General features: G+C 37.6%; 1 protein-coding gene across 1 annotated transcript in view; it reads left to right on the top strand.

Annotated features, from left to right (window-relative positions):
* The window catches only part of PRMT8 (protein arginine methyltransferase 8), a 403,578-nt gene that overhangs the window by 100,701 nt on the left and 278,846 nt on the right, over nt 1–24,031 (top strand). The window contains exon 3 of the mRNA XM_053718748.1: nt 1,238–1,301. Coding sequence (XP_053574723.1) covers nt 1,238–1,301 — 64 coding nt within the window. The remainder of the gene's footprint in view (nt 1–1,237; nt 1,302–24,031) is intronic.

Here is a 24,031-nt window from a genome sequence, read left to right as displayed (position 1 = left end):
CATAAACCATACCAAAATCTATCTTTCTTTCTTTCTCTAAATATGTGTTCCAGCTAAATTGACACATTAAATACAATGTAATTTCTATATTCTTTCAACACCCACATCATTTCTGATGTAATACATTTTACTGAGATGCAAAGTTACAATCTGTAACAATATGAATGTTAAAATAATTTTATTGGATGCATCCCTATATTTTAATTAACCGCAGCATTTATGTAATTAATGTAAAAGTGTTGGTGTAGCAGACAACATAGAACATTTAAACATGAATACAGGTATACCCCGCTCATACAGCGGGTTAGGGACCGGAGCCCCGCTGTAAACTAAAAACTGCCTTAAAGTGAAACAAGGCAGTTTTAGCTTTCTTTTCACTTGCCAGTGTGTTTAAAAATGTGAAAACGTGTTTGAACTAACATATATTAAGGGTGCAATAGTGCTATGTTTAACATTAGCACAGCACAGTATTCAATAAATACTGTACCTGTAAAATAGTGACAATTACTGTAGTACAATTTGCCAGACTATAACACTAAGACACAGATTGCACTGTAATGTTGTAAACAGAGTGAACTGTGCATAACAAAATGGTGCCAGTCACTTTTCTCGCAATCTTACGATGATTACAGCACCGTTTTAAAATCCTTGGAGGTTGAACTTCAGCTCCACAAAGCGCTGTATTAGCGAAGCACTGTAAAATGAAGCGCTGTAAAGTGAGGTATACCTGTATACTATTACGATGAGAAGTGTAAAACAGTATTATACATTTCCCTGACATAAGTATATTCACGGGCAAAGTCATATTATGGAAGGTATCGCTGCCAATTTTTAGATTTGATTATTTATTTTTCTTGGAAAGACACGTTGTTTTTCTTCTTTTAGAGTAATTTTCTTTTTTATTTGAACACAATACTAATTAATGTGAGTTTGGAAGTTCATGGAAATAACATCCCACTGTTTGAAATATTGCTTTTATACACTTTAATATCATGTATTTCCTTCTGGTTTTTATATAAAAGCTGCCAACAAAACAGACTTTAAAATTGGTATGAATTCCATTTTAGTGCTCTTCGGGTTGCAAAATATCACATTTCTCCATATAACTGAATTTTTAGATCTACCACTAACAAGTCTTAAAAGGTCTTTTGAGCATAAAGGGTATTTTATGTCTATTCATTTGAGTTGTAGAAGCTTTTTACAAATAACTTTTTTATACTTATATATTTGTATTCAGATTGAATGCTCCAGTGTGTCAGAATATTCCGAAAAAATCATCAAGGCAAACCACCTGGATAACAGTAAGACATTTGAAACTAATTGGCTTCTAAAATGCAGAAGCAATAATGCATTATTGTTTAGATCTGTATTAATACATTTCTCATATCTAAAAATCACAACCAGGAAAATGACAGGCAACTCACTTTGTACAGTAAACACTATTCTTTTTTTCACATTTCCAGTAAATTTACATATATTATGTATAGTCAATTAAAGGGAAAGGGTAAATATCACATTATGCTGCTCAATGGTTAAAGGAACAGTATACACCAATTTTCATTTAACTGCATGTAATAGACACTACTATAAAGAAAAATATGCACAAATACTGATCTAAAAACCCAGTATATAACCGTTTAAAAACTTACTTAGAAGCTCCTAGTTTAGCTCTGTTGAAAAGGTTAGCTGATTACTTTGGGGCAATGCCCTGCAAAAGGCCCTTTTAAGGGCTATTTGTAATTTAGTGTAGGGTAGGGCTTTTTTGATTTGGGGGGGCTTTTTTATTTTGTTTTTATCTTGTAATTATTTTATTATTTTCTGTAATTTAGTGTTTTTTTGTACTTTAGATAATTTTATTTAATTTTGTTTAATTGTAGTTCATTTAGGGAATTAATTTAATTATAGTGTAGTGTTAGGTGTAATTGTAACTTAGGTTAGGTTGTATTTTACAGGTATATTTGTATTTATTTTAGCTAGGTATTTATGAAATAGTTAATAACTATTTAATAACTATTGTACCTAGTTAAAATAAATACAAAATTGCCTGTAAAATAAAAATAAACCCTAAGATAGCTAAAATGTAACTATTAGTTATATTGTAGCTAGCTTAGGGTTTATTTTATAGGTATTTAGTTTTAAATAGGAATCATTTATTTAATGCTAGGAATATTTATTTATATTTATTTAAATTATATTTAAGTTAGTGGGTGTTAGGGTTAGACTTAGGTTTAGGGGTTAATAAATTTAATATAGTGGTGGTGGTGTAGGGGGGGGGCAGATTAGGGGTTAATAAATATAATGTAGATTGCGGCGGTGTATGGGGGGCAGATTAGGGGTTAATAAATATAATGTAGGTGGCGGCGGTGTAGGGGGGGCACATTAGGGGTTAATAAATATAATGTAGGTGGCGGAGGGCTCAGGGAGCGGCGGTTTAGGGGTTAAACACTTTAGTTGTGGCGGGGGTCCGGGAGCAGCGATTTAGGGGTTAAACAGTATAGTATAGTGTGGGTGTTTAGTGACATGGTACCAATAAAGCTGTAAAAAAGCCGAAGAGCAGGGAGATCGATGACTGTTAGTTAACAACATTAAACCAAAAGAGAGGGAGAGACCTCTCTAAAAGACTGCACATACAGCACTCTGTGCCTGGACTAGTAGTGGAGAAATTGGGAATTTAAAATATAACTTTTATTAAGTACATTAAAATTAAACACTCAATTAAAAACAACCTGGAAGTAGTAGGCCTATTCCTTAATCTTCTGTAAGCCTTTGATATGTTATAAGTGCTTAGAAGGAAATTGTGTAGGCAGGGAGTTATAAGTGAGACCACTTTGTTCAGTAATTTCTCTAGTACTAAAGGGTTAATATTTATTTGTGTCAAATGCACATATATCTAGGTATCTAAATATGCTATTGATTTGTGCTTGGGTATTGGAATTAGGTTCAATGTTAGTAACGCTCAGTGAACTCAGAAATACACATAAAAAGTAATGTTAGAAACTTCACTTTATTAATAAATGTCACTTCTGTTTAATCTTGTGTTGGAGTATAGATAGTTGAGATATTCAGAATAATCAGGTTTCACATAACAATTTGTGATCCTGTATTATTTTGGTTGTATTTTAAACATTCAGATGTGTATTGTATATCTCCTTTAATCAACTTATTTCCGCAGTTTGTAGGTTTATTATCAAAATAAATTATTTACAATCTCTGTGAGGTTCAGTTGATTAATTTGTGTCAAAAGTATTAACAAAGTCTGTTTCTGTTTAATAGCTAGTCATACGTCTAAAATACCAGTAATCCTATGCTTGGCGTTGGGATTATTATCCTATTATCTCAGTACCACTTTCACATATGAAATTCTTGTAGGATTGTGTTATTTTGAAATAGGGAGTATATGTACGACTTCTATTAAATCCAATCCTAATGGTAATGATGTGCACTTTTCAGTAACAAAGTGTAATATAGTTCTTACACCTAATGACTCAGCCAATATAAGTGTGCTGAATATTAGTAACTATTGAAATAATAAGATGCACCAACTGTTACATTTAACTGTTTATATTTAAATAGTAGAGGAACTCACTTCACTTGTGAGTGTGTAACCGCAATATTATGTAGCTATTGCGGTATTATGTTATGTTTGCCCCTCTTGCTGTGATATTCTTTGTATCCTGTGTTCTCTCTTATAGTAATTTGGTCTCTCGTGTGATTCAGTGTCACACTCAGAATGCAGTATTGTGCTTGGTGTGAAATACTTTAGAACCGGATACTTATTTTCCAGAGTTATTTTGTTATAAGCCAACCGTTAAATTAGTTCTATTAAGTTAGGTATATATACACCCTCCACTAAACTGGTATGGCTATAGACTTGTTGAGATATTAGCTGGAAAGTTTGAGTTATTTAATGTAGCAGCAAAAGTTAGATAGTTACCCCGGTAAGATAGGATTATCTGTCTATAGGTACAACTGAGCTTACAATTCCCCCAATGCGGTATCTGTAGGTTGCCACCTAATAAATAGCCTAGTACGAGTAACCCTCTGTTAAATTAAATAGTTGTTGATTACCCCAACATTCTATCTCATCCCAAAGGTACACAAGAACAAGGATATACCCCCGGGAAGACCAATCGTTTCTGGAATAGGTTGCCTAACAGAACAAGCAAGCAAATATCTAGACTATAGATTGAGAAGATTCGTACAAGAACTCCCGTCCTATGTACAGGATACCATGGAAGTCCTGCAAAGAATAAATGGTATTCATACTGATAAAGAGACCTGGTTAGTAACAACTGATGTAGAATCCCTATATACTTCAATCAACCATGTGGACGGAGTAAATGCAGTTCAGTACTTCTTAGATCAAAAATCAGAAGAAGACAAACAACACGATGAATTCATAATAAAACTTCTCAAATTTATCCTCCAATATAACTACTTCATATTTGATAATAAATATTACCTCCAAACAAGGGGAACAGCCATGGGAACAGCATGCGCACCAACGTTTGCTAACCTGTTCCTTGGCTGGTGGGAGGCTGAATTTGTATTCACGGAGAAGAACAAAAATCACACAGATAAAATTCCTATGTGGCTTCGGTACATAGATGATATCTTCTTCATCTGGGAAGGATCATATCAAGAACTACAAGAATTCATCACTATACTGAACAACAACAAGATTAACATCAAACTAACTCATGAAGCGAGTCAAGAAAGCATTAACTTTCTAGACCTAACGATAATCAAGGATGTGGAAGGAAACATAAAAACTGATCTTTTCAGAAAAATAACGGCAACTAACAGTTTACTTCACAACAGCAGTGCGCATGCAAGTAATACTGTGAAAAGTCTCCCTACAGGGGAATTCCTGAGAATCAGGAGAAATTGTTCTGATTTACAAACCTTCAAAATACGTGCTCAAGAATTGGAAAATACAGAGCAGAAGAAACCAATAGACAAGAACTGTTAAAGAAAAAATACAGACCTGGAAGCGACATTCCAAGACTAATAACAACATACAACTCTCAAAGTAAAATGGTTAATGAAATTTTGAACAAATATTGGTACATTCTGAAATCTGATCCTACATTAAAAGATATTATAGGAATCAGACCCTCCATTTCATATAAACGTACACGTAACATCAAGGACATGATAACAAGCAGTCATCTACAGAGGCACAAAACCAAAACAGCATTGGCACCAGGATCACATAAATGTGGCAACTGTAGTACATGCAAATATGTAATCAAATCTGATCATGTAATAGATCGATTAAAAAACATAGATGCCATCAGAGATTATATCAGTTGCCAAACAGAGGGAGTAATATACTTACTCATATGTAAATGTCAAAAATTTTACATAGGGATGACGACACGGAAACTAAGAGTGAGAATTATGGAACATTTACGCAACATCAGAAACGCTGAGAAAGATAAAAAGGATGATAAAACTCTAACAAGTGTCGCACATCATTTCCTTCAATACCACAAAGCCAATGCTGAACAATTACAATGTAAAGGCATAGAAAGAATTAGATTGGGTATCAGAGGAGGAAACCTTGAAACAAAATTATTAAAAAGAGAAAGTAGATGGATCTACCTTCTTAACAGTGTTCAACCCCATGGTATGAACGAAAATAATAATTTCTATGTACATCTTAAAAGTTAGAAGAGATGGAACAATTTAAATAAGATCCTGTACACAATACATGGAGATAAAAAATCTAGTAATAATAACTCTAATCCAACACACTCTAACACAAGTACAAAGGTGTCAGTTAGAAAAAGAATATAAGTTCCAAATTCTATTTAATTTGTGGAACAATATTAACATACACGTATAATTTGATTTTGAGATCAATTTTTAACTCTTGATTGGATGTAGGTCAGCCAATATTTGGCATAATGTATAAGTTTCACCACATCACCCCTTTAACACTATCCCTCTGTATTAGCAAGGCACCACCACACATAGTCACATAAGGACACATCACTTAGATATTGCATTTAATTTAACTTCAATTCGCTCTTCACCACACTCTATTGACCCCCTTTGTTTCCCCTTATTTTCTCCTCAATCACACTTTGATTCTCAACATACAGTAGTCCTGAATACACAGTTTAGATTCTCAGCACTTTTCCTTATTTGTTATCACTATAAATATAACACCTAACACAACACAAATGCATCACTTGGTTAATTTTAATTAAAAATAAAATAAAAATATTAATAAATTCTCACCTACAAATAAGGAGAGTTCGAAATAAGTTGTACAATTGTTTATAAATCCAACCCAAATTTCTTTTATTAACTTAGACCAATAGTAGTTGGTGACTTTGCAATATTATTAATAGCAAAAAGAACCCGTCTACTATCAATAAGTACACTGTAAATTTTGGGTAACATAAGTATAGCTCTTTACTAAATTAATTTTAACATCTCTAATGTACAAAAAGAATAAACATAACACCGGTAGGAGAGTGTTTATTCCACCAATAGGTAACAACAAAGAATATGATTATATTATAGCAAATTAAAATGTTTTGGCTATAAATTAAATTTTGTTTCTGTCTCTCCCAATACCCAGCCCATCACAGGGCATTAACTCAAGGCTTATTTATGTCATCCAAAGACTCAAAATCTATATCAAGCCCAAAGTGAACAAATAAGCATTAAACTATAATATTAATACTGAACACAGAACGTATGATCTAATTCACAATTATTGCAACTATCAGTTGTCCTCTTCTATACCTCTAATCTGTAACAGTTAGTATCTAACGTAGGCCTGCGATGGCTGAGCTCTAATCTCTATTTGTAACATAGGAAATCGCTGATTGGCTAACCGTCAAGAGTGACAGCCAGATTGTCCAATCATAATAGGAGTTGATATTGGGACCGGGTCCTCAACCCGCTTATATTTCGAAACTTCCGGCGGCGCGCCGCCTTTGAAAAAGCCTGATACGGGCGAAACCGGTCAGGGGGTTATAGAGCAGATGGGAGCTCTATTAATTTTTTTAAATTACTTGCAGTAGTTGGCCTGTTTAGGCGGGGTAGAATTTATATTACGTATCTAGTTCTAAAATATGACAAACAGTCACAATTAGAATTGCTTAACTAAGTTATAACTTTGACCTCAAAACTATTTAATTTAACAGAGGGTTACTCGTACTAGGCTATTTATTAGGTGGCAACCTACAGATACCGCATTGGGGGAATTGTAAGCTCAGTTGTACCTATAGACAGATAATCCTATATTACCGGGGTAACTATCTAACTTTTGCTGCTACATTAAATAACTCAAACTTTCCAGCTAATATCTCAACAAGTCTATAGCCATACCAGTTTAGTGGAGGGTGTATATATACCTAACTTAATAGAACTAATTTAACGGTTGGCTTATAACAAAATAACTCTGGAAAATAAGTATCCGGTTCTAAAGTATTTCACACCAAGCACAATACTGCATTCTGAGTGTGACACTGAATCACACGAGAGACCAAATTACTATAAGAGAGAACACAGGATACAAAGAATATCACAGCAAGAGGGGCAAACATAACATAATACCGCAATAGCTACATAATATTGCGGTTACACACTCACAAGTGAAGTGAGTTCCTCTACTATTTAAATATAAACAGTTAAATGTAACAGTTGGTGCATCTTATTATTTCAATAGTTACTAATATTCAGCACACTTATATTGGCTGAGTCATTAGGTGTAAGAACTATATTACACTTTGTTACTGAAAAGTGCACATCATTACCATTAGGATTGGATTTAATAGAAGTCATACATATACTCCCTATTTCAAAATAACACAATCCTACAAGAATTTCATATGTGAAAGTGGTACTGAGATAATAGGATAATAATCCCAACGCCAAGCATAGGATTACTGGTATTTTAGACGTATGACTAGCTATTAAACAGAAACAGACTTTGTTAATACTTTTGACACAAATTAATCAACTGAACCTCACAGAGATTGTAAATAATTTATTTTGATAATAAACCTACAAACTGTGGAAATAAGTTGATTAAAGGAGATATACAATACACATCTGAATGTTTAAAATACAACCAAAATAATACAGGATCACAAATTGTTACGTGAAACCTGATTATTCTGAATATCTCAACTATCTATACTCCAACACAAGATTAAACAGGAGTGACATTTATTAATAAAGTGAAGTTTCTAACATTACTTTTTATGTGTATTTCTGAGTTCACTGAGCGTTACTAACATTGAACCTAATTCCAATACCCAAGCACAAATCAATAGCATATTTAGATACCTAGATATATGTGCATTTGACACAAATAAATATTAACCCTTTAGTACTAGAGAAATTACTGAACAAAGTGGTCTCACTTATAACTCCCTGCCTACACAATTTCCTTCTAAGCACTTATAACATATCAAAGGCTTACAGAAGATTAAGGAATAGGCCTACTACTTCCAGGTTGTTTTTAATTGAGTATTTAATTTTAATGTACTTAATAAAAGTTATATTTTAAATTCCCAATTTCTCCACTACTAGTCCAGGCACAGAGTGCTGTATGTGCAGTCTTTTAGAGAGGCCTCTCCCTCTCTTTTGGTTTAATATATTATTCAACTGCACAGCACCACCTTTTCTGCTATTATAAGCACAGAAACATTAATTTAGTGTCAGCTACTCATTGCAATTATAGAAAAGGCTGCCGCAGTGGTGCCACTGTATATCAGTTGTGGTAAATGTTAGTTAACAACAGTCCGCTGCTCATCGCACCGTACTTGGTGGGTGGCTTTTTGACAGCTTTTTTGGTAACTTTGGAGAACGTATTCAGGTCCACATCCGCAATGTTAGGCAATCTTAGGCGAGCGTATTGGTGCAGTCGAATGCAGGTATGTTGCTAGCTAGATAAATAGATGCCAAGGTAATAAATGAGGTAAAAAGTGTATTAATATAACTGTGTCGGTTATGCAAAACCGGGAATGGGTAATAAAGGGATGTACGTTTCGCTGGATCAGCTTTCTCAAGGAATAAAGTGCGCATGTCCATGAGTCCTTTTAAACCTCTAATTGATGACAAAAAATGGAAACTTGAAGTCTGTCCCTCCATCTTGAAAAAGGGCAACTCATTCAAAGTTTCGCTGCAATACTTTTTCTACCAATATCATCTGTCTTTTCATTTGTCCAAATAAGTTTGTGACAAAGCAACATTTTGCAATAATTCGTTACTACGAAATACCATCTATCGTAATGTTTTTGAAATGTAAAATAAGACATCCAATCCTTACTCACTTACAAAGTATCCATTTTTTCACCTTCTTTTTATGTTAAATGGTTAATTTCATTATTCCAGATATTTATGTATGAATATTTATATTAGATATGCACACTTTATTCCTTGAGAAAGCTGATCCAGCGAAACGTACGTCGGAATTGACACTCTTTTGCGTCTTTACATCTGCTCATACACCTGAGGGAGGAGCAGTCTTTCTGGCACTGGGAAGTGGTGGTTCTAAGCGGTTAAGATTCTGCTTGTCCATCCATCTCCATCCAGGACTGGCATCTACTCTTTTGAGTAATTCTACAGCTATTATTACTCAGTTACCCTTTGTAAGAGGTGTTGTAAAAGCATTTGTGACGCTTTTTATATATGTATTTTAATAAATGTTTGCTTTTATAAGATTTGCCTGAGAGTACTGTTTTCCCACCAGTATAAAGTGGGAGTGCGCATTTCCCTGAGCTTGGCCATAAGCTCCAACAAATGTGAGTAATCACTCGTTAAACAAGCAGAACTGTTGCACTATAAGTGGTTACAGAGTTACACTATGTTGCATATTTTGTTTCCTTTTCTTTGAGAACACACGGAGGATTGACGAAGAGTGAAGAGACCATTCTTAGAAGATTTACATATCCTTATATATGAACTTTTTCACGATTCACTTTTTGTATTTCATTATCACATTTATTTTGTATAAAATTTTAAACAGCTTTCCAATTTACTTCTATAATCAATTTAGCACTAGGATTTTCTTTGTTGCGCTAGTTGGGTTGCGCTGGTATAACAAGTTGAAAGTAAACTGTTTCTTTCCCAGCGGTAACCCAAATTGCGCATAAAGTCAAAAATAAAAAATCACGATAACTTTTTTGCATTCCCCCATAGAAGTCAATGGTCAAACACCATAACAGATTCTCATTAGTGCTAACACAACATGAAAATATGAATAAAAAACAAAACACAAAAAGAAAAAGAATCCGGTGCACTCAGGGGTAAGAAAAATTCATAAGTTGCTTTATTGATAAAATTTACATGAGGAATGCCTCATAAGGATAAGAATCCAGAATAGAGGTGATCCTGACGTGTTTTGCGCCGTTGCTGGCGCTTAGTCATAGGATATGACCCCAGCATACCCCACCACACCTTATGAAGGGAGCTGCAGCCAACCGGCGTTCAGGAAACAAACACCTGTCAGTCACACCCCCCATCCAGGTTAAGGTGGAATACACTAACGTCACACATAAAAAAACAAATAGTATAGAAATAAAAAAACATCATGTTGAAAATTCTAGTCAATTCTGGAAATTACAGTTATTACAGGCATATATTAGACCATAAAAAGGAAAGGAAAATAGACAAAGGCTAAGGGCTAAGGTATAAATATAATAAGTAAATTAATTTAAGACTTGATAACTGAGGGTTTTTATAAATTATTTGTGAATACACTTATCTTCTCAAAAACTATTAAGTATATATGTCATAATCTTAGGGAAGGAAGTGGTAAACCCAATTTTATTAAAGGTGTATTGCAATTAATGGTATTAATAATATGAAGCTTATAAGTTAATACACCTATTATGTTTATAATTTAATAAATATAATTAATTTAGTTATATGATAAAAGAGTGGATTAATTAATCTGTAAAATAGGAAATATCCCACTCTAAATTCATACCGTTTGGATGTCTAGTTCCCAATTTTAGAATCCAGAATAGTTCACGTTTAGTTAAAGACTTGTGTCTATCACCTCCTCTGGGATGTCTGTTAACAATTTCTATGATCTGGACTCCAAAATCTGAAACATTGGTGAAATGTACACCATTAAAGTGCTTGGCTATTGCTGACTCCTTTTTATAATTTTTGACATCTCTTATATGTTCTCTGACTCTATCACGGAACTCACGTGAGGTCTGACCTACATACTGCTGGCAACAGAAGTTACAGGTGATAAGGTAAACCACCCACTTGGTTCTACATGTAGCGTGGAAATTAATTTCAAAGGATCTATCATGTGCCGAAGAGGTAAAACTATTACCTAATGTCAGTAATTGACAAGCTAGACAATTGAAATTATTACATTTAAAGTTTCTCTTCTTATACAGCCAAGTCCTATTACTTTGGTATGTTTTTGTTTGAACCATGCTAGGAGATAGTTTGGAACCTAAAGTGTCTGGCTTCCTGGAAACAAACCTGCATTTACTAATATATGGTTTGAGTTGGGGATCATTTTGTAGTAACTTCAAATGTCGCTTCACAATAGAAACAATTTTATTATAATGAATGGAATATGGTGTGCTAAAAACCACAGAATCATTGCTAAATAAGCTATTGGGATTTCTGGGAACTGTATGACTATGTTTAGCTTCCTATTGTGCTTTGTTGAGTAATTTTTCCTTATAACCTCTCTTTAAAAGCCTGTTTTTTAATTCCTCAGACTGATTTGTATATATAGTTTCATTATTGGTGTTTCTTTTTAATCTGATAAATTGGCTTTTGGGAATAGAATTTAATAAATGGAGTGGATGAGCTGAATGAGCGTGTAAAATGGTGTTCCCTGCAGTAGGTTTACGAAATGTGCTGGAAACAATACAGTTATTGCATATATCACCCTTAAGTGTTAAATCCAAAAAGTTTACCTGAGTTGGATTAACTTTGCCAGTGAATTTTAGTTCCACATTATTATCGTTTAGATAATCCAAAAGTATAGTGGGTGTAAAATCTGTAATGTTGGAAATATCAAATATGAATATCATATCGTCTATAAAACGATTGTATAACATAGTGCTATCCCTGAACTTGTAGTTGTCTGAAAAAATGTAATGGAGTTCCCACCAACCCACAAACAAATTGGCATAGGAGGGGGCAAACTTGGCCCCCATCGCCGTGCCACAAACTTGAAGATAAAAAGTGTGGTTAAACATAAAATAATTGTGAGTTAGTAGGAACTCCAAACATTCACAAATAAATAATTTTTCTGCCTCACCATATGTAGTCTCTCTATCAAGAAACCACTTAATAGCTTTAATGCCCAAATGGTGTGGAATTCTAGAATATAGTGTTTCTATGTCTACAATAGCCCAACAGTAGGACTCCTGCCATTTGATATTTTTTAAATTTTGTAAAAGGTGACCCGAATCCCTGAGGTAACTATATAAATTCAAGACCATTGGTTGAAGGATTGAGTCCATCCACTCGGACAAAGGCTCCAAAAGGGAGCCTATGCCCGAGACGATGGGTCTTCCTGGGGGGGAGACTAAGTTCTTGTGAATTTTTGGCACGTGATGGAAGATTGGAATGATTGGTGAATTGAGAACTGAAGTTCCACATCTCTCTTATTTATGATACCCAAAGCTATTCCATCTTCCAATAACGTGACCAAATCTTTTTGAATTTTGAAGTAGGATCAACTTTGAGTGAACGATATGTGTCAATGTCAGATAGCTGTCTTTCGGCTTCCCTAACATAATCAGCCTTATTAAGGAGAACAATTGAGCCTCCCTTTTCCGCATTTCTGATTATAAGATTATCATTAGCCTTAAGTTGCGCTAGGGCAGATAATTCTTTGCGTGATAAGTTACTTCTGTTATACAAATGTGGATTTTTTTGATCTGCATCACTAGCTAACCTTAATAAATCCCTTTCAACACTGCTTTGAAAGGCATTTATATAAGGCCCTCTAATCTGAATTGGATAGAAATCCTTATTTTTTATTCTAGGAGGAATGACGGATGAAGTTAGGTGACCACTGGGTAGATCCCCACTCCCAGAGAGATCCCTCATAACCTCCAAGGCACAACAGTCTTTGAAATCTGTGATTTCGAACAAACCGGTTGAAATCAGTTTTCAAACAAACCGGTTGACATCAATGATTGTATCAAACACTGAGAATTTTTTAGTAGGTGCGAAGCCAAGTCCTCTGGACAGAAGAGACTTCTCTTCTGTTGTGAGATTGTAATCAGAGAGATTTACAATATTCATTCCTTTATCCACTATTTCTTGGCTCTCCTGTAGCTCCTTTTTTCTCCTTTGTGACCGCCGCGTCCGGCGTCTGGAGTTGCTCCTAAAGGGACACATATTCTAATGTTCTAATTATTCATAAATAAATATTTCTACATATAGCTGATGTTTTTAAAATATATACATATATATTTATACCTATATATATATATATATATATATATATATATATATATATATATATATATATATATATATATATATATATACACACAGTATCTCACAAAAGTAAGCCCTTCACATTTTTGTAAATATTTTATTATATCTTTTCATGTGACAACACTGAAGAAATTACTCTTTGCTATAATGTAAAGTAGTGAGTGTACAGCCTGTATAACAGTGTACATTTGCTGTCCCCTCAAAATAACTCAACACACAGCCATTAATGTCTAAACAGTTGGCAACAAAAGTGAGTACAACCCTAAGTGGAAATGTCCTAATTGGGCCCAATTAGCCATTTTCCCTCCCCAGTGTCATATGACTCATTAGTGTTACAAGGTCTCAGGTGTGAATGGGGAGCAGGTGTGTTACATTTGGTGTTATCACTCTCACACTCTCTCATACTGGTCACTGAAAGTTCAACATGGTACCTCATGGCAAAGAACTCTCTGAGGATCTGAAAAAAAGAATTGTTGCTCTACATAAAGATGGCCCATAAGAAGATTGCCAAGACCCTGAAACTGAGCTGCAGCACAGTGGACAAGACCGTACAGCAGTTTCACAGGACAGGTTCCACTCAGAACAGGCCTCGCCATGGTCGACCAAAGAAGTTGAGTGCACGTGCTCAGCCTCATAACTAGAGGTTGTCTTTGGGAAATATACGTATGAGTGCAGCCAGCATTGCTGCAGAGGTTGAAGGGGTGGGGGATCAGCCTGTCAGTGCTCAGACCATAAGCCGCACACTGCATCATATTGGTCTGCATGACTGTTGTCCCAGAAAGAAGCCTCTTCTAAAGATGATGCACAAGAAAGCCCACAAACAGTTTGCTGAAGACAAGCAGACTAAGGACGTGGATTACTGGCACCATGTCCTGTGTTCCGATGAGACCAAGATAAACTTATTTTGTTCAGATGGTGTCAAGCGTGTGTGGTGGTAACCAAGTGAGGAGTACAAAGACAACTATATCTTGCCTACAGTCAAGCATGGTGGTGGGAGTGTCATGGTCTGGGCCTGCATGAGTATTGCTGGCACTGGGGAGCTACAGTTAATTGAGGGAACCATGAATTCCAACATGTACTGTGACATATTGAAGCAGAGCATGATCCCCTCCCTTCAGATACTGGGCCGCAGGGTAGTATTCCAACATGATAACAACCCCAACACACCTCCAAGATGACCACTGCCTTGCTAAAGAAGCTGAGGGTAAAGGTGATGGACTGGCCAAGCATGTCTCAAGACCTAAACCCTATTGAGCATCTGTAGGACATCCTCAAATGGAAGGTGGGGGAGCGCAAGGTCCCTAACATCCACCAGCTCCATGATGTTGTCAATTGTAGCAAAGTTTCATTTCTTCAGTGTTGTCACATGAAAAGATATAATAAAATATTTACAAAAATGTGAGGGGTGTACTCACTTTTGAGAAATACTGTGTATATATATATATATATATATATATATATATATATATATATATATATATATATATATATATATATACAGGGAGTGCAGAATTATTAGGCAAATGAGTATTTTGACCACATCATCCTCTTTATGCATGTTGTCTTACTCCAAGCTGTATAGGCTCGAAAGCCTACTACCAATTAAGCATATTAGGTGATGTGCATCTCTGTAATGAGAAGGGGTGTGGTCTAATGACATCAACACCCTATATCAGGTGTGCATAATTATTAGGCAACTTCCTTTCCTTTGGCAAAATGGGTCAAACGAAGGACTTGACAGGCTCAGAAAAGTAAAAAATAGTGAGATATCTTGCAGAGGGATGCAGCACTCTTAAAATTGCAAAGCTTCTGAAGCGTGATCATCAAACAATCAAGCGTTTCATTCAAAATAGTCAACAGGGTCGCAAGAAGCATGTGGAAAAACCAAGGCGCAAAATAACTGCCCATGAACTGAGAAAAGTCAAGCGTGCAGCTGCCAAGATGCCACTTGCCACCAGTTTGGCTATATTTCAGAGCTGCAACATCACTGGAGTGCCCAAAAGCACAAGGTGTGCAATACTCAGAGACATGGCCAAGGTAAGAAAGGCTGAAAGACGACCACCACTGAACAAGACACACAAGCTGAAACGTCAAGACTGGGCCAAGAAATATCTCAAGACTGATTTTTCTAAGGTTTTATGGATTGATGAAATGAGAGTGAGTCTTGATTGTCCAGATGGATGGGCCCGTGGCTGGATTGGTAAAGGGCAGAGAGCTCCAGTCCGACTCAGACGCCAGCAAGGTGGAGGTGGAGTACTGGTTTGGGCTGGTATCATCAAAGATGAGCTTGTGGGGCCTTTTCGGGTTGAGGATGGAGTCAAGCTCCACTCCCAGTCCTACTGCCAGTTTCTGGAAGACACCTTCTTCAAGCAGTGGTACAGGAAGAAGTCTGCATCCTTCAAGAAAAACATGATTTTCATGCAGGACAATGCTCCATCACACGCGTCCAAGTACTCCACAGCGAGGCTGGCAAGAAAGGGTATAAAAGAAGAAAATCTAATGACATGGCCTCCTTGTTCACCTGATCTGAACCCCATTGAGAACCTGTGGTCCATCATCAAATGTGAGATTTACAAGGAGGGAAAACAGTACACCTCTCTGAACAGTGTCTGGGAGGCTGTGGTTGCTGCTGCACGCAATGTTGATGGTGAACAGATCAAAACACTGACAGAATCCATGGATGGCAGGCTTTTGAGTGTCCTTGCAAAGAAAGGTGGCTATATTGGTCACTGATTTGTTTTTGTTTTGTTTTTGAATGTCAGAAATGTATATTTGTGAATGTTGAGATGTTATATTGGTTTCACTGGTAAAAATAAATAATTGAAATGGGTATATATTTGTTTTTTGTTAAGTTGCCTAATAATTATGCACAGTAATAGTCACCTGCACACACAGATATCCCCCTAAAATAGCTAAAACTAAAAACAAACTAAAAACTACTTCCAAAACTATTCAGCTTTGATATTAATGAGTTTTTTTGGTTCATTGAGAACATGGTTGTTGTTCAATAATAAAATTAATCCTCAAAAATACAACTTGCCTAATAATTCTGCACTCCCTGTATATATATATATATATATATATATATATATATATATATATATATATATATATATATATATATATATATATATATATATATATACTATATATATATATATATATATATATATATATATATATATATATACTATATATATATATATATATATATATATATATATATACTATATATATATATATATATATATATATATATATATATGTTTATTTACAATAAAAATTACATTGTTCTGTATGTGAAGAACATTGGAATGTGAAATATTAATAACATCTGTCGGGTTAGTGCTAGAGCAATAGGTGTTTGTTTTTTTTCTTCTGTTCTCTCCATTGACTTCATGGGGAGAATACGTTAACACGGTCGTGATATTTGGCTAGTGTGCGTCGGGTATCTCATAGGAGCAAACATTTTACTTTCAACTTGTAATACACGCTTGACCCGGGGCGACCAAAAAGCTTACTTCTAGCGAAATTTACACTCAAGCAAAAGTGCTTATTAGCGCCACTTGTATTTGGGCCCACAATGTTTGTCTAGACTTCTAATAGACATTCCTATATAGTATTTATCTATACTTCTTATAGACATTCCTATACAGGGCTAGATTACAAGTGGATCGCTAATTTATTGCGCTCCCACAAACGGGCAAATTTGCCCGTATGCGGGAGTGCAATAATAAACCAGCCATTACAATAGGCAGTTTTTAGGGTCTGAAGTTGGTGGGAGTGGGGTGTTAGAAAACAAACTGCACTGAATAGTGCCTTTACATTATGGTCTATGGGAACTGTGTGTTCCCATACACCACAATGTAAATATATATGTATATTCTTATATACATATATATTTATGTGTTAATATGTGTATATAGACATATTAACACATAAATATATATGTATATCAGCGTATATATATATATATATATATATATATATATTTAAAAATGCTGTTCATTGTCGCGCTACTTATCCCCTTTGCTGCGCAAGGTTCTGATGCCATCTGTGACGGCATCAGAAAGGAAATCCCATAGGAGCCTATGGAAGCGCACTCTTATGAGCACGATGTTTCCTAGCAATGCGAACAAAAGCTTGCGTTTGCATTGCGATTTACTAGGTATACCGGCGCAGAATCATTTTTTTAGTATAATATGCAGGTGGTGATGTATAGGGAGGTCTTAAGTGAAAAGGTGCAGTTGCTGTATTTTTATTGTAGTTATTGCTGGTCACAGTATAAGGTTAATTGCATTGGGTGTCTAGTGTAGTTGGGGCGATTCAAAAAGACCCAAGATTTAAACTCATGTTAAGTCTTAAAGGGACATTCCGGTCAAAATTTAAATGAACATAGATGAATTACATCTTTGAATAGAAACATATTTGCAATATACATGTATTGACCAGAATGCTTCTAGTAAAAGTTATCACTGTTTAAATTTGACATTTTTCTCTCCACGAGCATGTGCAGCTACTTAGAGCGCCAGTGGGGCTTGTATCATGTTAGCAATTAACAAATTGAGTCATTACCAGATGGTACAAGCACCTTAGGCTGTCTGAGCAAGTCCTGTGTTTAAAATGCTGGTGCACGGTGCATACTTAAATACGCTTTTGAAACAGCTATAGCTTTTATTAGAAGCATTTTTGCTAATACAATTATATTAAAAATATGCTTCTATTTAAAACGTAAATGCATACATGTGGATTCCAATTTTGGCTTGAATATCCCTTTAACAGCCTCTTTATAAAACCTGTACTGTTTGCTAAATGAGTTACAGATTAAATGTCTCTTTCAGACCTAACTCGTAGGTTATATTTATCAAGCTCCAGATGGAGCTTGATGCCCCGTGTTTTTGGCGAGCTTGCAGTTATGAAGCAGCGGTCATAAAGACCGCTGCTCCATAACCTGTCCGCCTGCTCTGAGCAGGCGGACAGACATCGCCGGAAATCAACCCGATCGAGTACGATCGGGTTGATTGACACCCCCCTGCTGGCGGCCTATTGGCCGCGAGTCTGCAGGGGGCGGCGTTGCACCAGCATCTCTTGTGAGCTGCTGGTGCAATGCTGAATACGGTGAGCGTATTGCTCGCCGTATTCAGCGAGGTCTGTCGGACCTGATCCGCACTGTCGGATCAGGTCCGACAGACCTTGATAAATTGGTGCCAAAGTATTTAAATTGATTGCTTGGCTTACAATGATTAAATAAGGCTGCAAATCACTCTATAGCAGATTGATAGCGCTGCACTGTGACACATCCATTTCATTAACGCAAAAGTTATTTATTTTAAAAATGATATTGTAACCCCCTGTCTGCCAAGAGGGATACAATACTGTGCACTGTGATAAAGTGCTAATTTGTATATCTCCGATCCATATAACACATTGAGGTTATTTATTAAAATAAGTGTGTGCCTGTTTTAACTAAGCTTGTCAGCTTTATAGCATCTTTTGGAACTTAATTTATCAAATTCATTGAGTGCCCCCAAAAAATAGTTTATTTTGAAATCACAGCAGGATTTTATTATTCAAAGGGGGTAACTATTATTTGGAGGACTTGGATATTTGTTAAAATCCCTTTTGACGTACACCAACCTTCACCTGTGCCAGCTAGATCCTACTGATCAATTCAGCTTTCAATCTCAGCAGCAAACATCTATATCCTATTGAGATATAAGAACAAGACACATGATGTAACACCCACAGTTTTTGAAGTTTTGGGAATTAAAATTAAATTGTTTATTTTGAAAATAATAGAGAACCAGCAGGGATTTTGAGTAGGAACATGTTATGCTAAAGATTTATAAAACGATTCAGCCCATGTTCATTTTAATTCTTTCTATTTTGTGCATTTGATTCACATTTTTCACATTTTTGTCACCTTGATATTTATTGTTGTGTTTTCAAATCAAGCAAAAGACTTGATATGTGCCAGGAACTAATTATATACACAGGGTTGAGATATGTTCAAAGCTGCGATTTTACAGCTTCGAAAATAGAAATTTTACTGTATCTGTAAATACTGTCCAATTCCCATTAAGTGTTCCTATGTTGTCTGTGCTTACGGCTGACACCTTTTCTGGAAGAATAATACTGACCAAACTCATTAGCATTCATTTGCATAACTAAATATATATCTTATAATTCAGGAACTAAGGCTGCTAGGAATTATTTTAAAATAATTTACTTATTTAGAATCCAATGCACTTAGAAGATGTTTGAACATGATAGTATCTTTATTTCTATATTTAATAATTCATTTCTATTTTGAGCTGAACCTTAAAAACACCGGCAATTTCAAAATAATACCAGCGGTGTGGCAACCCTATTTGAGTTTAAAAAATGTTGCTTAATCCAGGGTACTATTTGTGCAAAAATACATATATTTTCCTTCAGATTTTGAGATTAAATTAAAGATATTGGGGTAGATTTATGTTACGGTTGCCTCCAGGCTGGCTGGAAGTTGGACCGTAGAAAAGGATGCTCCTAGCGCTCCCCAAAGGAGCAGCAGCACCGTAGTCACTATAACTACTGCGTACCCACCATCAGTAATGCAGACTCTATGAACCACCGCTGCTGGGCTGGTATCTCGCCGTCTTCTCTGCGCCCTGGACCTACGACCAGGCTCCAGTAGGTGAACCTCTTCCTTCTGTAGCAATCCCTGTAGCTAAGGGAGTATGAAACAAGTGTTTTATCACTAAACTTAATTAGAGCTGATCCCAGCAAACTTGTATTTAGAATAGGTTTCTTGAAGCTGAACAAAATTTAACACTTTAGTTCTGACCGAAGGGTCTGTCACATAGCACTTAATGGCACACAATGAAAACGAATGCTTTTGTAACAGTGCTCCCTTTCTGTGGAACATTCTGCCTGCGTGGCACTCGGTTCAGCAAGTCCTATTTACTGAACCAAGTGGGAGAACACCAGGGACAAGTTATTTTACAGGTCTGGGGACATAGTCTTAAAGGGGCATTGTTCACCAAAGTCACAATATGTCCCCAGACGGTTCTTAAAGGGCCATACACACCCAATAAAAGTTAATAGGTTTTCAGGGGCACAATCTTCCAGGGGCCATAGTCATGTGGAAGGAGGCTGGCAAATAGCCTTCTCCAAAATCCAGGGAAGCAGGGCAATTTTCCATTTAAAGGGCCAGTTACAAATAGCAGTTTGTAACATATCTCCCCTTTTGGAGGGAGACTAACCAGGCACCTGACCTTCTGCCGGTCAGTGCCTAAGTTAGTCTCGCAACCCACCCACAAATAAACGTTAGCAGCAAAGTAGCCCCCCCACAATACGTAGTACTGGCCTGTAGGTTCCAGGTTGTAGGATGAAAGTGTAGCATCCTCTGCCTTCCAGGCGCAGCTGGGCAAATAGCTGATGGTACTTGGGGGGCAGAGGCCAGCGGCACTCTGACCTGGTGCCAGCGCTTCTGCTGGGGTGAGGGGTTTGCAGGCCAGTCCTGTAACAAGGGGGTCTGTAGGGCAGAGGCCAGCAGCGCTCTGTCCTGATGCCAGCTCTTCTGCCGGGGGAATTAGGGCATAGTCCTGCCCGGTGGCAAAGGGAACGTGGGGGTCAGTGGGGGTTAACATCTCCACTGTTAACCCTGGGTCCAAGTTAGGAGTTAGCTGGGGAGGGGGAGATTGGCTTACCTCCTCCTCCTGATACTCCGGCGGCCGTTGGGAAGGGAGGTCGATGCTCTCTGCTTCCTGTGGAACATGCTGCGGCTGGGGAGAGAGACCAGTTGTCTCCTCTCCCTGGAAGGCACACTCCGGCTGGGGAGGGAGGTCGATGCTCTCCCCTCCCTGTAGCTGGGTCTGTTGCTGGGGATCTGGGCCGCCTGCCCAGCATCCCTGTAGGGCTGGTAGAGAGACTGCGGTCCCATCTCCACCTGCCTGCTGGGGGTCCTGCCAGGACCAGTCTATGAGGCCTGCTGCCTCTGGTATCTCTGGTTGGGGAAGGAGACCGGTTGTCTCTTCCCTCTGCACGGTATACTGCCGCTGGGGAGGGAGGTCGCTGCTCTCCTCTCCCTGTGGAACATGCTGCGGCTGGGGAGAGAGACCAGGTGTCCATACCCTCAAACTCCACAGTTGGTGCTCAAAGGCTCGGGCCGCTTCGTTCTCCGTATCCAATTCCCGGATGATGCGACTAACTACCTCCTGCGCAGAGTCTGGACCATATCGGACTAGCCGCCTCTTTACCTCTGGAACGAAATCCTCTCCCTCATAGCGACGGATCCAGTTGAGGTGCTCTTCACATGGTTCTGACCAGTATCTTGTCAGCTCCATGCTGCTGTAGGTAGGGACGCTGCGCAGTGGCTAGCGTTGCCCTCAATAACTCTCCTACGATACCAGTGCTGTTGGGGTGCTGCTCCTTGCGCTAGGACGCCATCCCACCGCTGCCGCCAAATGTTACGGTTGCCTCCAGGCTGGCTGGAAGTTGGACCATAGAAAAGGATGCTCCTAGCGCTCCCCAAAGGAGCAGCAGCACCGTAGTCACTATAACTACTGCGTAGCCACCATCAGTAATGCAGACTCTATGAACCACCGCTGCTGGGCTGGTATCTCGCCGTCTGCTCTGCGCCCTGGACCTACGACCAGGCTCCAGTAGGTGAACCTCTTCCTTCTGTAGCAATCCCTGTAGCTAAGGGAGTATGAAAAACATAGCAATCCCTGTAGTGATTATAACTGTATCCTACAAACATGAGTCAAAGCTGCAAGTTAGAGGGTCAGAATAGGTCTGATGTGCTGGAACACACAGCCTGGTTTTTATTGAGGTTACTTGCAAAAAAGACACTCTCAGGGGGAGGCATAAAATCCCCAATCACACATTTGATGCATTTAGATAGAGAGGCAACGCCCTTTGACAGGCCACAACATTACTTCAGCAGATAACATTACACACAATAAAACAATGCAGTCCACCTTATCACTAGCAGTCTGATTAGACAATGGGAATGTTTTATCACTAAACTTAATTAGAGCTGATCCCAGCAAACTTGTATTTAGAATAGGTTTCTTGAAGCTGAACAAAATTTAACTCTTTAGTTCTGACCGAAGGGTCTGTCACATAGCACTTAATGGCACACAATGAAAACGAATGCTTTTGTAACAGTGCTCCCTTTCTGTGGAACACTCTGCCTGCGTGGCACTCGGTTCAGCAAGTCCTATTTACTGAACCAAGTGGGAGAACGCCAGGGACAAGTTATTTTACAGGTCTGGGGACATAGTCTTAAAGGGGCATTGTTCACCAAAGTCACAATATGTCCCCAGACGGTTCTTAAAGGGCCATACACACCCAATAAAAGTTAATAGGTTTTCAGGGGCACAATCTTCCAGGGGCCATAGTCATGTGGAAGGAGGCTGGCAAATAGGCTTCTCCAAAATCCAGGGAAGCAGGGCAATTTTCCATTTAAAGGGCCAGTTACAAATAGCAGTTTGTAACAATTTATTAAATGTCGGGCAGACATGATTCGCTACAGTGACATTGCTAAATGCCAACAGCATACGCTGTCTGCATTTAACATTGCACAAGCGTTTCTTGTGGAATGCTTGTGCAATGCCGCCCCCTGCACATTTGCGGCCATTCGGCCACTAGCAGGGGTTGTCAATCATCCCAATCGTATCCTATCGTTATGATTGCTGTCCGCCATGTCAGAGGAGTTGGATGAGTTAAGGAGTAGTGGTCTTACAAACACTAGCAAGTCAGGTAGTAAATAGGTACTTCTTTATTAATGTTCACACCAGGGTAAGCTTAATAACTTGTCAAAAATAGCATGTAGCCATTCAGCTTGTATGAGATCAATAATACCCTTTGAAGTATTATTGTTGTATCCAATCACACTTACACAGATAGGTTATGGCGACTTACCGCTGTATCACCACATCTTACGGCTCCTCACTTTACCTGAATTGAAAGACGTTCTCTCAGCAGATCCGTGAGTTTGCACCTATGCGCACACAATGGCGTGTAGTTACTTCGGCGTACATCCTTTCCTTGCGCCAGTCGGCTCCAACTAGGGCCAGCCTCCCACTCTCACTGTCAGGGCTCTCCCTCATGCCCTCAGTGATCAATATCAAAATTTGCTTAACAGGAGACAGCGCACAGAGTGTTGTAAAAAAAGACGTCAAGATTCCAAAAGTTAAAAAATTACTTTATTGGGTATATAACGTTAAAACGCACAGCACACATAGTACTCAGCATACACAGCTGACGTGTTTCACGCCTGCCCAGCGTTTCATCAGAGCTGAATTAAACACTAACGGACATCACAATTTATCAGTGAGGAGTTGTTCAAACCAGCCAATCAAATGACCTTACATTCTTTTCTTTCATTATTGCTAATATCTTAGACATATATTACCTCATTGTACAAATATTTAAACATGTTACAAGTATTGTATATATATGTACAAATATTTAAAATGTTTAAAAACAATATAACTCATTAAAAAAAAGTCTTGCGTTAGAGGCTATGCGTTGCTAACAAGCAGTTTTGTCTCACCGCTCACTTACATGCAGCGCTGGTATT

This window comes from Bombina bombina, chromosome 6 (genome assembly GCF_027579735.1).
Source record: "Bombina bombina isolate aBomBom1 chromosome 6, aBomBom1.pri, whole genome shotgun sequence".
Lineage (NCBI taxonomy): Eukaryota > Metazoa > Chordata > Amphibia > Anura > Bombinatoridae > Bombina > Bombina bombina.
This window is presented reverse-complemented; position numbering and strand designations above follow the sequence as displayed.